General features: G+C 40.4%; 1 protein-coding gene across 8 annotated transcripts in view; it reads left to right on the top strand.

Annotated features, from left to right (window-relative positions):
• The window catches only part of RPH3AL (rabphilin 3A like (without C2 domains)), a 592,574-nt gene that overhangs the window by 574,598 nt on the left and 1,869 nt on the right, over positions 1 to 16,107 (top strand). For 7 of the 8 annotated variants that reach the window (XM_073574447.1, XM_073574464.1, XM_073574429.1 and 4 more), the window contains one exon: positions 12,186 to 12,239. The exons of the other annotated variant lie outside the window; for it this stretch is intronic. In XM_073574447.1, coding sequence (XP_073430548.1) covers positions 12,186 to 12,239 — 54 coding nt within the window. The remainder of the gene's footprint in view (positions 1 to 12,185; positions 12,240 to 16,107) is intronic. 8 annotated transcript variants of the gene reach the window in all.

The following is a 16,107-nucleotide window of genomic DNA, read 5'->3' as shown; positions in this document are numbered from 1 at the left end:
ATTTATTTTTCTGCAGTGTTTTTGGCACCATATCCGCAGCAAATCTGCAAACCTTTTTACTCCTGCGGTTTTGCTGCAGATTTGACAGACTCAATGGAAGTCAATGGGTGTAGAAATGCTGCAGAACTGCAAAAAGCATTGACATGCTGTGGAAATAAGGATGGAAATATCCGCAACATGTGCACAACAATTCAGGAATGCCATTGATTATTAGAAGTTATTATTATTATGCTATTAGAAGTGGAAAGGAAAAACAAAGACAAAAAAAATCTAAATAATATTGGAGAAAGAGAAATCAATCACAAACTAAAATGTTTTTATACAAATGCACAAATCATTGGCAACAAACAAGGAGAACTGGAAAAACTAACGCAGGAAAAGAAATACGATGTCATTGGAATCACTGAAACTTGGTGGAACGATACACATGATTGGAATACAAAGTTAGAAGAATACAAATTATTTGCAAGAAACAGACTTGAAAAACGAGGAGGAGGTGTCGCATTGTATGTTAGAGACACGTATGTCTGCACAGAGATTGAAGCTTCAGAGACTGGGAGTTCTGTGGAAACTGTTTGGGTAAGAATACAAGGAGAGAACAGCGGAAAGGACACCATTGTAGGCATTTACTACAGGCCGCCTGTGCAAGCTGAATATATGGATGAACTCGTTATGCATCAAATGGCAAAGTTCTTCAAAAAAATATGACATAGTGGGCATGGGAGATTTCAACTATCCAGATATTTGTTGGGAATCTCTCTCAGGCAAAACTAACAGGTCAAGCAAATTCTTATCCTCTCTTGCTGACAACTTTATCTTCCAAAAGGTAGGGGGGAAAACAAGGGGATCTGCTACCTTGGATCTAATCCTTACAAACATGTTGAAGAGGTAAGAGTGGCTGGGACCTTAGGAGGTAGCGGCCATGCTATTTTAGAATTTTGGATAACTAGCGGAAGACCTGTGAAGATTCAAACTTCAAGGTTAGATTTCAGAAAGGCAGATTTTAAGGGACTCAGAAAGAGAATCAGAGGGATCCAATGGCTGGATATTGTTAAGGACAAAAATGTCCAGGAAGGATGGGAAATTTTGAAAAATGAGATTCTCAAAGAACAATTGATAACAATTACGAAAAGAGGAAAGAATAGGAAGCATTTAAGGAAATCAGCATGGATAAACACAGAACTTTAAACACATGCTAAAAAGGAAGTTTTAACCATGCCAAGGAGTTGAAAAGATAAGTCTTGAGTGAGGAAATAAGGGTTCAATTCTGGCTTTAACAGCAGAGGGATACAGTGAGTGTCATGTTGCCTCCATGTTTAAAATTTCTAAGGCTGCAGTTCAGTACAACAAGGTCAAGCATCAGACATTGGAGACAACAAAGCTACAGACCGGCAGGGGGTGAGAATGACTCTACACTGACCAGGATGACTGTCATCTTATTCGAATGTCACTGAGCAACTGCAGGATGACATCAAGTGTCCTACAAAAGGAATGGCAAAAGGCAGCTGGGGTGAAGTGCACGGCAAGAACAGTTCATAACAGGCTCCTAGAGACAGGGCTCAAGTCATGTAAAGGTAGCAAAAAGCCTTTCATCATTGAGAAACAAAGGAGAGCCAGGCTGAAGTTTGCCAAAGACCATAAGGATTGGACCATAGATGACTGTCTTGCACCCACTGTGAAATTTGGTGGAGGATCAGTGATGATCTGGGGTTGCTTCAGCAAGGCTAGAATTTTGCAGGTTAATCTTTGGGAAGGACGTATGAATCAAGCCGCATACAAGGTTATCCTGGAAAAAGAGTTGATTCAATTTGCTCAGGCAATGTTCCCCAACACTGAGGACTGTTTTGTCCAGCAGGACAATGCGCCATGCCACACAGCTAGGTCAATCAATGTGTGGATGAAGGACCACCACATCAAATCCCTGTCATGGCCAACCCAATCTCCAGACCTGAACCCCATTGAAAAACCTCTGGAATGTAATCAAGAGGAAGATGGATAGTCACAAGCCATCAAACAAAGAACTGCTTTAATTTTTGTACCAGGAGTGGCATAAGGTCACCCAAAAGCAGTGTGAAAGACTAGTGGAAAGCATGCCAAGAAGCATGAAAGCTGTGATTAAAAATCATGGTTATTCCACAAAATATTGATTTCTGAACGCTTACGGAGTTAAAACATTAGTATTGTTGTTTCTAAATTATTATGAACTTGTTTTCTTAGTATTATTTGAGGTCTGCAAGCACTGCATTTCTTGTTATTTTGACCATTTCTCATTTTCTGAAAATAAATACAAAATTTAGTGCTTGGAAATTCGAAGTCATGTTGTCAGTAGATAATAGAATGAAAGAGCAATTGACATTTTACTCAAAAATATACCTATGAAGAGAAAAATCAGACAAACTGAAAACTTTGCAATGGTCTCTTAATTTTTGACATAGCTGTATATATAGATATAGATATAGATAGATATGTGTGCTCTCAGGTATGCAGTAGGTAGTGTTCACACAGGCACTGGATTCTTGTATCAGAACAATGTGACTTTTATTTTTCACTGGTTGCACAATACCAAACAAAAACATAAAGACAAACTACTCATGCACTGCTGAGATACTCCCAATCTGGTCAAACAACACATCTATCGTTCATTGCAATCAGTGATACTTGCCGTTTGATGCAAAATGCCTGTGCAGACTCCTCTGAGAGATTCTGTCTCTCTCTTTAGCTTCAACACAAATCCACCATGGTCAGCTTTTCTCTAGCTGACTGACTAAAGGCCCCGTCACACATAAAGATGCACCAGCGATCCCAACAACGATACGACCTTGTCAGGATCAGGAACAGGCAGCTTCACCAGCGATCAGCACCAGCGAGGACGCTGGTCTCTAAGGTAAATATCGGGTTACTAAGTGGTGCGCGTCACTTAGTTACCTGATGTGTACCTTAGAAACCTGCGTGCTTGCGCCGGGAGCTGCCAGCACACAGGTTTCTAAGGTACACATTGGGTAACTAAGTGACGCGCACCGCTTAGTAACCCAATATTTACCTTAGAGACCAGCTCCCAGCACCTGCTTAGAGCGCTGGGAGCCTCGCTGATCGTTGGCTTCCGCTGCCACACACAGCGATGCGCACTGGCCAGCGGGAGACCAGTGATCAAAAAATGGCCCAGGCCGATCGAGGACGATCAGCAATACCCGGCAGGGGGGCCGGTCACTGATCCCCGTCAAACACCGTGTTCTTGCTGGCGAGATCGATGTGGCGTCACAAAATCAGCGATCTCACTAGCGAGATCGCTGTGTGTGACGGGGCCTTAAGGTGAATACCTAGCTGGTTATATGCAGAGCTAGCCATATGCAAATAATCAAAACCTGTAGAGCTAGGATTTAACCCTAGCCTACCTAGCTTTGTTACAACCTCCCACTCTAAAGGTACTGTCACACTTAGCGATGCACCAGTGATCCCGACAACAATATGACCCAGTCAGGATCGCTGGTGCATCGCTAAGTGGTCGCTAGTGAGCTGCCAAACAGGCAGATCTCACCAGCGACATAGCAGCGGTCGGCGGTCGCTACTTACCTGTCAGGCGAGGCGATGAAGGCGTCCTCACACCCACATCCACACGTCACACGTCTCCACAGCAGGAAGCCCAGCAGGAAGCTGGTGACGAGAAACGGCCCAGGCCGTTCTCGCGCGATCAGCGATAACCAGCGGGTGGAGTGGTCGGAGGTAAGTATCACACATAGCGATATCGCTACCAATATCGCTGCTACGTCACAAAACCATTGATGCTATAGCGATATTGCTAGCAATATTGCTTAGTGTGATGGGCCCTTTAGTGTATGTGCACACGTTGCTTACTAGCCTGTGGAATTTTCTTCACAGAATCTGCATGTCTTGGCAGAAAACGCAGGGCAAAACGCTTGCGGATTTCATGCGGAATTGATGCGGATTGTAATGCGTTTTTGCTGTGCGGATTTGTTAGGTGGTACTGGGAATGGATTTGGTCTGTGAATTTTCTTCCTTGTGCCTCTGGAGAAGAGAGAGAGAGAATGAAAGAATGAGAGAGAGAATGTGCCAGACTAAAAACCGCTGCTTCAGATCTGCAAAAAGAATTGACATGCGAAAAGAAAAAACGCTGCAATTTTGTGTGGATTGTCCAAAAATGCTGCGGATCTGCATCAAAATCCGCAACGTGTGCACATAGCCTAAAGATGGAGGCTTGGCACTATCTGCCAAAAGACAGAGCCTACAGGGATTTAAATTGACCCAAAAATGATGATTGTGCTTGATGACAAAAGTGTGACCTAGTACGTCCAAGAACCTGACCTTAATTTTCGGTACCAATTTTAAGTATTGCTGATTTTGTAAGTTGGCAAAGTTTCTACCACATTGACCCCCACAATGTTGGCTTCTGACCAGGCCAAAAAGCAAGGAATTTCCAGCGGATCCCTATTCTTCCAGGGTGTTAGTCTTAGTAGGTTGCGATAATATATGGGAAACACTTTCTTTTTCCTGTTCAGGGTACTTTATAGTTGACCTCTTCCACCTTTTCCACCACACTATAAGGTCCCTGCAACTGGCTAAGTAACTTGATTTCTCCTGTCGGCTGTAACACAAGTTCACAATCCCAGGCTTAAATTATTTCTCTTGAGCCCCCCCGATTATACCCTCTGGATTTTTCCTCTTTGGCCTTGAGGAGGCACTTTTTTACCTGTCGCTTCACTTTGCTTCCATGACATAAGTCATTATTTTGTGATGACCAATTATCAGTTCCTGCCTTCTTGGGATCTCCATTTACATTTTCCAGAGTACTCTTCCAGGTCCGGTATATTGGCTTCAGGGGATGCTTCCTCATTCTCCTTTCTAGAAATTCACCATTTACATCATATGACTTTGTTATCATAGTTGACTTCTGGCAGCTTGCCCCAAGTCCCAGAGCAAAGGAAAATCTCGACCAATAACATGCAACAAGTCCTTGACCACTCCCACTTGGTGGGACATGGAACACACAATCTGTGCATATGTCGGCCTAGGACATAGGAGAGTTCTTGGCATTTACATGTACACACCTTAACCAAGACCCCCTTTCTAGGAACTAGAGGCACTAGCACATGCAGAAGTGTGTCCCTTGCCCAGGTCACCAAAGTCCCTGACACCAGAAGTCCTCTCGCTTGGACATCGTTCACGGTCACCAAGCATTCCAGAGACCCCTCGCCAAGATGAGAAACAGCACTGCAGGCAGGGTAGGCAAAGTAGGAATAGTGCTGGCCATGCTGCAGGCTATTGGCTCCAAGGTCAAGGGACAATTGGCTGATTTATGATCCGGAGCAAGACACTAGTGATGTGCGAGCACTAAAATTTTTAAGTGTTTGTTACATGAATTGAGTAAATTGTAATGCTTGGGCTCTTGTTTCGAGTAATGAGCATAATGGATGTCAATGGGGAAACTCTCAAGCATTTTTTCAGCAGACCCTAAAAGGAGGATTGGGAGGGCTGGAAAATCTGTGAAATGGATGGAAGCACAGATGAAATGGAATGGAATGGGAAGAGCATTGGGGAAGACCCCTGGATGCACCTCTCACTCCCAGCTGGCTGCTGGGAACAATGTTGTCAGAGTATTCCGCCCCTTTTAGCAACCAACAATAAAACATACAAAACCGAAGATAAAATGGATTTTAAAGGAAAAATCTGTGCAACCAGTGGAGATAAACATTATTTATACATACAAACAGGTATAGGATTGTCTCAACGAAGAGGTCAGCTTGTACACACTGTAGACACCATCAAATGGGAGAGTGGACACCAGGCAACAACTTCTAAATTATTTCTGAAAGCTTCATGAGATGTTATGTTCTAAACACAACTACGCTAGGTGAGAGCTGACTTGGGGGGCAAGTGGATATTACTTAAAGAGAACCTGTCAGCAGGATTGTACACAGTAACCTACAGACAGTTTCAGGTTGTTGCAGTTATACTGATTAAAATGATACCTTGGTTGATGAAATTCGTCTTGTGGTTGTTGTTTAATCTTTATTTTCAGTTTTCAGTTAATGATATGCTCGTTCTCCAGAGTGGCCTGTGAAGGGGGGGTCTTCATGTGGTGCTCTGCTTAGGAATTCATAATGCAGATTGATGACAGGTCACTGATCCCTCAGTGACCTGCCCCCTATTTTACATAATGAATCTAATATATAATGCTCAAAGTGTGTATGTATGTATGTGTGTATGTATGTGTGTATGTCCGGGATAGGCATCCGTGCCATCACAGCTACAGCCACAAAATTTGGCACAGTCACACGTCTGGACCCCGAGAGCGTCCTAAGCTATGTTGTGAGGTGAAATTTTAACCCCGCGTGTTCCAATTTACCAAACAATTTTGCCCCTATCTACATACTGGGGAAAAAGTGTGTGCGTGTCAAGCCCCGCCCCTCATTATGCTGTCATAATGCCCCTATTTGCATAATGGGGATACAGTGTTTGCGTATCAAGCCCCGCCCCTCTTTATGATGTCATAATGGTTGCCATGGCGACGCTGATGTCATCATAGGTTGCAAGCCCTGCCGCTCATTATGATGTCATAATGGTTGACTATGGAATGGAGGATGTGTGATGGGTATATGGGCACTGGACTATGGGATGGAGGATATATATGACGGGTATATAGGCACAGGCATATGGGATGGTGGATATGTATGATGAGTTTATGGGCACGGGACTATAGGATGGAGGATGTGTGATGGGTATATGGGCACTGGACTATGGGATGGAGGATATGCATGATGGGTATATGGGCACGGGACTATGGGATGGACGATATGTATGACCGGTATATGGGCACGGGACTATGGGATGGAGGATGTGTGATGGGTATATGGGCACTGGACTATGGTATGGAGGATATGTATGACGGGTATATGGGCACGGGACTATGGGATGGTGGATATGTATGATGGGTATATGGGCACTTGACTATGGGATGGCGAATATGTATGATGGATATATGGGCATGGGACTATGGGATGGAGGATGTGTGATGGGTATATGGGCATGGGACTATGGGATGGAGGATGTGTGATGAGTAGTGTTGAGCATTCCGATACCGCAAATATCGGGTATCGGCCGATACTTGCTGTATCGGAATTCCGATACCGACTTCCGATATTTTTTCAATATCGGAAGTCGGCATCGGAATCGGAAGTTCAAAGTTGATTGACAGCCTGACGTCATCATGATGCGCGGTGTGTGCGCATCATGATGCGCCGTCATTTCGGGCCTTCCGGGGGTCTCTGCCGGCCTGCCGGGGTGCTGTGCCGGCCTGCCGGGGGCTGTGTGGACTGCCCGGGGTCTGTACCGGCCTGCCGGGGGGCTGTGCCGGCCTGCCGGTGGTCTGTGCACCCTGTGGGGGTCTGTACCGGCCTGCCGGGGGGCTGTGCCGGCCTGCCGGGGGGCTGTGCTGATGTCCGGGGGTCTGTGCAAGCATCGTCCGATGGGACTACAAGTCCCATCTGGTGATGCCTGCTACCATGACAGTGATTGACACATTAGCCAATGATGGGACAGTAGTAGTCCCATCATCCGGCTAATGTGTTAAATGTTAAAAAAAAAAAAAATACTACATACATACTACATGCATGCTACATACATACTACATGCTACATACATACTACATACATACTACATACATACCACATATATACTACATACATACTACATACATAACACATATATACTACATACATACTACATACATACTACATACATACTACATATATACTACATGCATGCTACATACATACTACATGCTACATACATACTACATACATACTACATGCATGCTACATACATACTACATGCTACATACATACTACATATATACTACATGCATGCTACATACATACTACATGCTACATACATACTACATATATACTACATACATACTACATGCATGCTACATACATACTACATGCTACATACATACTACATATATACTACATGCATGCTACATACATACTACATGCTACATATATACTACATACATACTACATACATACTACATGCATGCTACATACATACTACATGCTACATACATACTACATATATACTACATGCATGCTACATACATACTACATGCTACATACATACTACATATATACTACATACTACATACATACTACATGCATGCTACATACATACTACATGCTACATACATACTACATATATACTACATGCATGCTACATACATACTACATGCTACATACATACTACATATATACTACATGCATGCTACATACATACTGCATGCTACATGCATGCTACATACATACTACATACATACTACATGCTACATACATACCACATATATACTACATACATACTACATACAATACATTCATACAATACATACATAGACATACAGTACATATAACATAGAGTAACATACTTACCAATACTTGTCACATTGTTCCCCGAAGCCATTGTCTTTTACGGAATAAATATTAACATAACAAACCACAAAAATACTCACCCACGATCCGAAGCAGTCCACGAGTGTGTCCCACGACGATCTTGGGTAGAGAACTGCAGCATCAGCTGTTGCTGCCGTTCTCTACGGGCTGCAGGAATCCAATGACGGAAGGTAGGTATCCTTCCGCACTGTATTCCTCCGCCACTTAAAAAAAAAAAAAAAAGTCCCTAGTCTCACTTTATGCCATTGCTGCGTGGGAATTTCCCACACAGCAATGGCATAAAGTGAGACTAGGGACTTTTTTTTTTTAAGTGGCGGAGGAATACAGTGCGGAAGGATACCTACCTTCCGTCATTGGATTCCTGCAGCCCATAGAGAACGGCAGCAACAGCTGATGCTGCAGTTCTCTACCCAAGATCGTCGTGGGACACACTCGTGGACTGCTTCGGATCGTGGGTGAGTATTTTTGTGGTTTGTTATGTTAATATTTATTCCGTAAAAGACAATGGCTTCGGGGAACAATGTGACAAGTATTGGTAAGTATGTTACTCTATGTTATATGTACTGTATGTCTATGTATGTATTGTATGAATGTATTGTATGTAGTATGTATGTAGTATATATGTGGTATGTATGTAGCATGTAGTATGTATGTAGTATGTATGTAGCATGCATGTAGCATGCAGTATGTATGTAGCATGCATGTAGTATATATGTAGTATGTATGTAGCATGCATGTAGTATATATGTAGTATGTATGTAGCATGTAGTATGTATGTAGCATGCATGTAGTATGTATGTAGTATGTATGTAGTATATATGTAGTATGTATGTAGCATGTAGTATGTATGTAGCATGCATGTAGTATATATGTAGTATGTATGTAGCATGTAGTATGTATGTAGCATGCATGTAGTATATATGTAGTATGTATGTAGCATGTAGTATGTATGTAGCATGCATGTAGTATGTATGTAGTATGTATGTAGCATATATGTAGTATGTATGTAGCATGTAGTATGTATGTAGCATGTAGTATGTATGTAGCATGCATGTAGTATATATGTAGTATGTATGTAGCATGTAGTATGTATGTAGCATGCATGTAGTATGTATGTAGCATGCATGTAGTATGTATGTAGTATGTATGTAGTATATATGTAGTATGTATGTAGCATGTAGTATGTATGTAGCATGCATGTAGTATATATGTAGTATGTATGTAGCATGTAGTATGTATGTAGCATGCATGTAGTATATATGTAGTATGTATGTAGCATGTAGTATGTATGTAGCATGCATGTAGTATGTATGTAGTATGTATGTAGTATATATGTAGTATGTAGTATATATGTAGTATGTATGTAGCATGTAGTATGTATGTAGCATGTAGTATGTATGTAGCATGCATGTAGTATATATGTAGTATGTATGTAGCATGTAGTATGTATGTAGCATGTAGTATGTATGTAGCATGCATGTAGTATGTATGTAGTATGTATGTAGTATATATGTAGTATGTATGTAGCATGTAGTATGTATGTAGCATGCATGTAGTATATATGTAGTATGTATGTAGCATGTAGTATGTATGTAGCATGTAGTATGTATGTAGCATGCATGTAGTATGTATGTAGTATGTATGTAGTATATATGTAGTATGTATGTAGCATGTAGTATGTATGTAGCATGCATGTAGTATATATGTAGTATGTATGTAGCATGTGGTATGTATGTAGCATGCATGTAGTATGTATGTAGTATATATGTAGTATGTATGTAGTATGTATGTAGCATGTAGTATGTATGTAGCATGCATGTAGTATATATGTAGTATGTATGTAGCATGTAGTATGTATGTAGTATGTATGTAGTATGTATGTGGTATGTATGTAGTATATATGTAGTATGTATGTAGCATGTAGTATGTATGTAGCATGCATGTAGTATATATGTAGTATGTATGTAGCATGTAGTATGTATGTAGCATATATGTAGTATGTATGTAGCATGCATGTAGTATATATGTAGTATGTATGTAGCATATATGTAGTATGTATGTAGCATGTAGTATATATGAAGTATGCATGTTGCATGCATGTAGTATATATGTAGTATGTATGTTGCATGTAGTATGTATGTAGTATGTATGTTGCATGTAGTATATATGCAGTATGAATGTAGCATGTATGTAGTATGCATGTTGTATGTATGTAGCATGTAATTTTTTTTTTTTTTTACATTCAACACATTAGACGGATGATGGGACTACTACTGTCCCATCATTGGCTAATGTGTCAATCACTGTCATGGTAGCAGGCATCGCCCGATGGGACTTGTAGTCCCATCGGACGATGCCTGCACAGACCCCCGAAGCCTGCACAGCCCCCCGGCAGGCCGGCACAGCCCCCCGGAGCCTGCACAGCCCCCCAGCAGGCCGGCACAGCCCCCCGGCAGGCTGGCACAGCCCACCGGAGCCTGCACAGCCCCCCTGGCAGGCCGGCACAGCCCCCCGGCAGGCCGGCACAGACCACCGGAACCTGCACAGACCCCCTGGCAGGCCGGCACAGCCCCCCGAAAGGCCCGTACAGACCCCAGAGAGGCTGTACAAGGGAAAAACAGGATTTTTCTTATTCCGATACCGGAAGTCCCATAGACTTGAATGGGACTTCCGGTATCGGAATCGGCGATACCGATACTTTTTTTTAAGATCGGCCGATCCATTCCGATCCGATACTTTGAATTATCGGACGGTATCGCTCAACTCTAGTGATGAGTATATGGGCACTCGACTATGGGATGGAGGATATGTATGATGGGTATATGGGCACGGGCCTATGGGATGGAGGATTTGTGATGGGTATATGGGCACGGGACTATGGGATGGAGGATAATTATAATTTGTTATAACTAACCACAGTTAGTTACTATGCCCGGGCAGCGCCGGGCTCTTCAGCTAGTATTCTATATATTGAAAAAAATCACCAGTAGCAGGCAGGCATCAGCACTGCAGCATGATTGCATATGTAATGTGCTTTTCATTCTTTTTATATTATCCTATAAATAAATTCATCAGAAAAAAAAGTGTGTGAAAATGGCGCTGGCCGCGCCTGCACAGTGGCAGCTATTGGTGATCAGATAGCTGCTACTATGTAGCCACCGATGGCGCCATCTTGCTAAAGAAAAGAAAAAAATCTTCCTCCAAGATGGCGCTGCCGGCCCCTGCGCAGTGACAGGTTCCCTTTAAACCGCTTTCATTACAAATATTTTGCCTTATGAAGTTCTGCCTTCTGTCTTTTGTAGAAATATGCAACTGGTATCAACACAAACTAAATATATGGCACAAAAGCTTACAGTGAGCAAAATTATTGCGTTGATCCAGGGAGCTAGTCTGATTGCCGTATGTGGAGTCGGGAAGGAATTTTTTCCCCCATTGTGAAGCTTACTGTTTGCCACATGGGTTTTTTTGCCATCCTCTGGATCAACATGTTAGGGCAAGTTAGGACAGGATATGGGTTGAACTAGATGGACTTAAAGTCTTCCTTCAACCTTAATTACTATGTTACTATGTAGATCATGTTACTAGGGAAAGAACAGTATAGTGCTCTTCCTTGCTTAACAAGATTAAGATATTTTGTATGTAATTTGTGCAGTTTATTTTGTTTTTTCCAACATTAGTAACATTTTAAAAATGCCAGAGTATTTAATACGTATGTATTTCTGTCAGAAGAGAAGATGACAACTTATCTGAAAAGAAGAAATGCTGCTCGTCATGTAATAGGTAGTACATTTATTTGTGCCTTATGATGGTGCACTAACATACTTTTACAAGCCAGTAATTGCTAAAATTTTCTTTAATGTTAACATTAAAATATCTAATAAACAATGTATGTAACATCTCTTCCTCTATTTAATATGTTTGTGCCTTTTACACTTTCTACACACTAACTGCCTTATCTCGAGGAGTTGAGAACTTGAAGCCTTTTATTCTGAATACTTAACCTATGTCTTGTTTGTTGGTGTTGGATACTGTATATCGAAGTGATTTCTGTAGGTTTATTGATCTACAACAGATATGTCCATCCTTAACTTTTCTTGAATTAAGTTGTTATACAATTTGTCATTATCTCATTCAGGATAAAAAGTCTACAGTAAAACACATATACCATGTCTTAACATTGGAATATATGACTGAGGAATGTTATTTGTTCTATCCATCTAATCAAAAAGTATACATTAAATACATTGTTTGTACATTTTTTTATTAACATAAGAAACTAAGGGTGATGGATATCATTCATTGGGACATTCATTAAATTGCATATGTATTTTTTCATATTAGGTTTAGAGACAAGTTTGGAAGGACACATCTGTGCTTTACCACTAATGTTCTGTTGCTCACATGGCCCCTTTTCTCATGTATTGGTCTACTTGTTTATAATAGGAAAGTTCTTGGTTGATATAACTTTGATTATATCCTAAGTATGATATGATCTCTTTTGGTTGAATGATATCTTGAGGTTCTTCTAGTGACCTGTAGACTGCACAAATGCTCTCGACCTGTACCCTAGGCTTTTCATTTGGTCACTTATAATGAATAACATTCTCATGAGCTAGAGTGCAGGCTAGCGATGAATGCATTTATTCCAGTGAAATTGAATTATTACATTTTTGCAAACATTTGTATTCTTTGCTAGGTGTGAATTCAACAAAATAGCTATCAGCTGTGGCTGCCAGTTTGCTGAACCATAGAATGCCAGGGAAATGGTTTTAAGAGAGAAAAAAAACAAAACAATAATAATACTTACCTCTGACCTGTTCTGCCCCTTCCCCTTTTTCCTCCTACAGTTCTTTTTTTTCCCTTTTCCCTGTTACGTATATTCCAGGCCAGAACTTCCAGCATGATAAGGCCTCTGTTGGCCCTGTGAGCTGTGGTGTAGAGGTGCACATTGTGATGTTACGACATTACAAAATGCTTAGTCCAAGTGACTGCATGGAGTGCAAAATTGAGAGTCCTCAGTGTTTGATACCTTTTAATGGCTAACTGAAAAGATGGTAAGACATTGCAAGCTTTCGAGACTACTCAGGTCTCTTCATCAGACTTTGACTAATACAAAATCTGAAGAATCACATATTTATACACAACACAGCACAGAAAAAATGCAATAGATAAGACAAGTGACACGAAGCAGAACTGTATATATATGTGATTCTTCAGATTTTGTATTAGTCTAGCCTGATGAAGAGACCTGAGTAGTCTCGAAAGCTTGCAATGTGTTACCATCTTTTCAGTTAGCCATTAAAAGGTATCAACCACTGAGGACTCTCAGTTCTGAATATTTTTCTATCTACTGGCTAACACGGTACAAAGATATATATCTTTCCTGCATGGAGTGCAGTGATGTCTGAGGCCTAGACATGCTGAAAGCCGGGCTTTGGAGTGAAGCTGACACAGATAAACTGCGTGACGGATGAAGAGGAAAAGGTGTGAAGCACCTGATGGTGGGCTTCTGGGATGGCAGGATATGTGAGCGGTGACTTGAGTATTAATTTTTAAGAATTTTTCTTTTACATCCTAAGAGAGACCCAAGAGCATAATAAGGAACATTCAACGTGCAGAGAATAACTTTACTACCAACTGAATATGGGTGAATTGCTGAATTCAAATCTCAGCAGATTTGCTCAGCTCTAGAGGTATTATCCCATATATATTTGTCAAAAAAGGGGTGGTCTCAACAACACCTGTCTTATATGTTATCTGGAGTGCTCACTCCCATGAATCTAACACTGACAGACAGTAGAAGAAAATAAGAAAAAAAAACACCTAAAAACTAAGTACTTACTCCTTGTGATTGGCAGATTACAACCTATCACAAATATTCCAATATGCTTATTTAACTTTTTTACGTATTTGCTTCAACCCACGCCAGAGCAATCCCGAACCCGTTAAACGCGAGAACGTAGAAAAATAAAAAAAAATTTTTAAGAAACAATGGACAACAGTCAGCACCACAATATTACTCCCCTAAATAATTAAGAAAATACATACCACTCATAGTGAACTATAGTGGTGGTTTGTGTAGCATCTTTCCTTTTTTTTTTTCACTTTTTAGTTTTTTTTATGCTTTCTATATTCATTATTATGGCACATGAATATCCTAGAGGGGGGTTTCATCAGTCAGTAACCATTTCTATGAGCCAGAAGGGAGACCTGCATTGGTGAACAGAAGTCACATCTGAATTACGTGGTCACCATGTGATCGCATATTTGGGGGAAATTTATGGACAGGCATCACCCAGCAAATTGTCTAAAATACCAGCAGCTGAACACATGATTATCAACTTACGGTATCTATGCAATGACTGTTTTGCAATCCCCCATTAATATCTTTATTACTGAAAAAATGGATAATAGTGGATCTTGTGGATAAGTAGATATCAAAAATATTAATATAAAAGAAAATAGTCTCATCCTGAATGAATGAGAAGAAGCAGATAAAATTCATTCCATTCTTATCTATAATATTAAAATAAGTTTAGCTGTCGCTTGCTTCAGAAAAATGTAAAGTGTTTTCTATTACATAATAACAGGATTTAAAAGAACTTAAAGGGAAAAATCAGTGAAAGGAAGAAAGCTTTTTTGGATTTCATGACTATGCAGCAGTACAGTATTTAAAAGTTGTCATTGAAACTGTCTCTACAGAGATTTTAACTTCTCTAGAAGTGAGGATGAAGGAAAGAGATCTAACAAAAATAAATTGATTAATTTCAGAATGCATATTAAATTTTCCCCTAGTAATTTCATCAAGTGAGAGATTGAAAATTGGATATATGCATAGACATAGTTGTAAACCTTTGTTCTCAGGGTGTCTGTCATATTTTGCAAGTGGCTTAAAGCTGTTCAAGGATCTTTGAGTGCTATAATTTGAAGAACCAGACAGTTATATGAATAGATATAAGTAAAAACATACGCCTGAAAAATAAATTGGCTGCTGTAAATGAGTTCCATGCCGTGTCTTCTGCCAACCCCCACAATTACACTCATCATGTCTGTTCTTTTCCTACAAGTCCATGGGATTTGTTTTTCTGTCATTGTTTTTTTTTTTTTTCTTCAGCTCGATTGATCATAGAAATAAATCTGCTGTGAGCAACTGTGCAAATTATCCGTGTTTACCGCCCAATGATTAGCTGAACTTTTCAGACTGATTAATGGTTGTAATCATTAAAAACGTGTGGCTGTTTCTGTGCTTTCATGCTGATGGTATCTACAGTAATTAAACATGGAAGAAATTAAACACAAAATGTTTTTAAATGTAAAATGTTTGTATAATATAAAGCAAACATAGACTGGTTCTCAAAATTCTGGTAAGGACTATAAATAGCATCAAAGCGTCAAATATAGACTCCTAAGCATTGAAATGGCAACACCAAGAAAGAAAAGTCATGGAGTTAAGGAAATCACAGTAATGAAGTGTGTAATACAATGAGGCATTTAATTCAAGTTAAGGTCTACTGTGCAATTAAGAGCCAGGCCATCACTTTCTAGGGCACTGTAGTAAATATATTTTTGCTATACACTACACTATGTTAAAAAAAACAGTTGTCTAGAATCAGGCAGATTGGGGCAAATGAAAATTCAACTTGCTTAA

The sequence above is a fragment of the Dendrobates tinctorius genome, unplaced genomic scaffold, assembly GCF_039654945.1.
Source record: "Dendrobates tinctorius isolate UK_male_01 unplaced genomic scaffold, ASM3965494v1 ptg000007l, whole genome shotgun sequence".
NCBI classification, from domain to species: Eukaryota; Metazoa; Chordata; class Amphibia; order Anura; family Dendrobatidae; genus Dendrobates; species Dendrobates tinctorius.
This window is presented reverse-complemented; position numbering and strand designations above follow the sequence as displayed.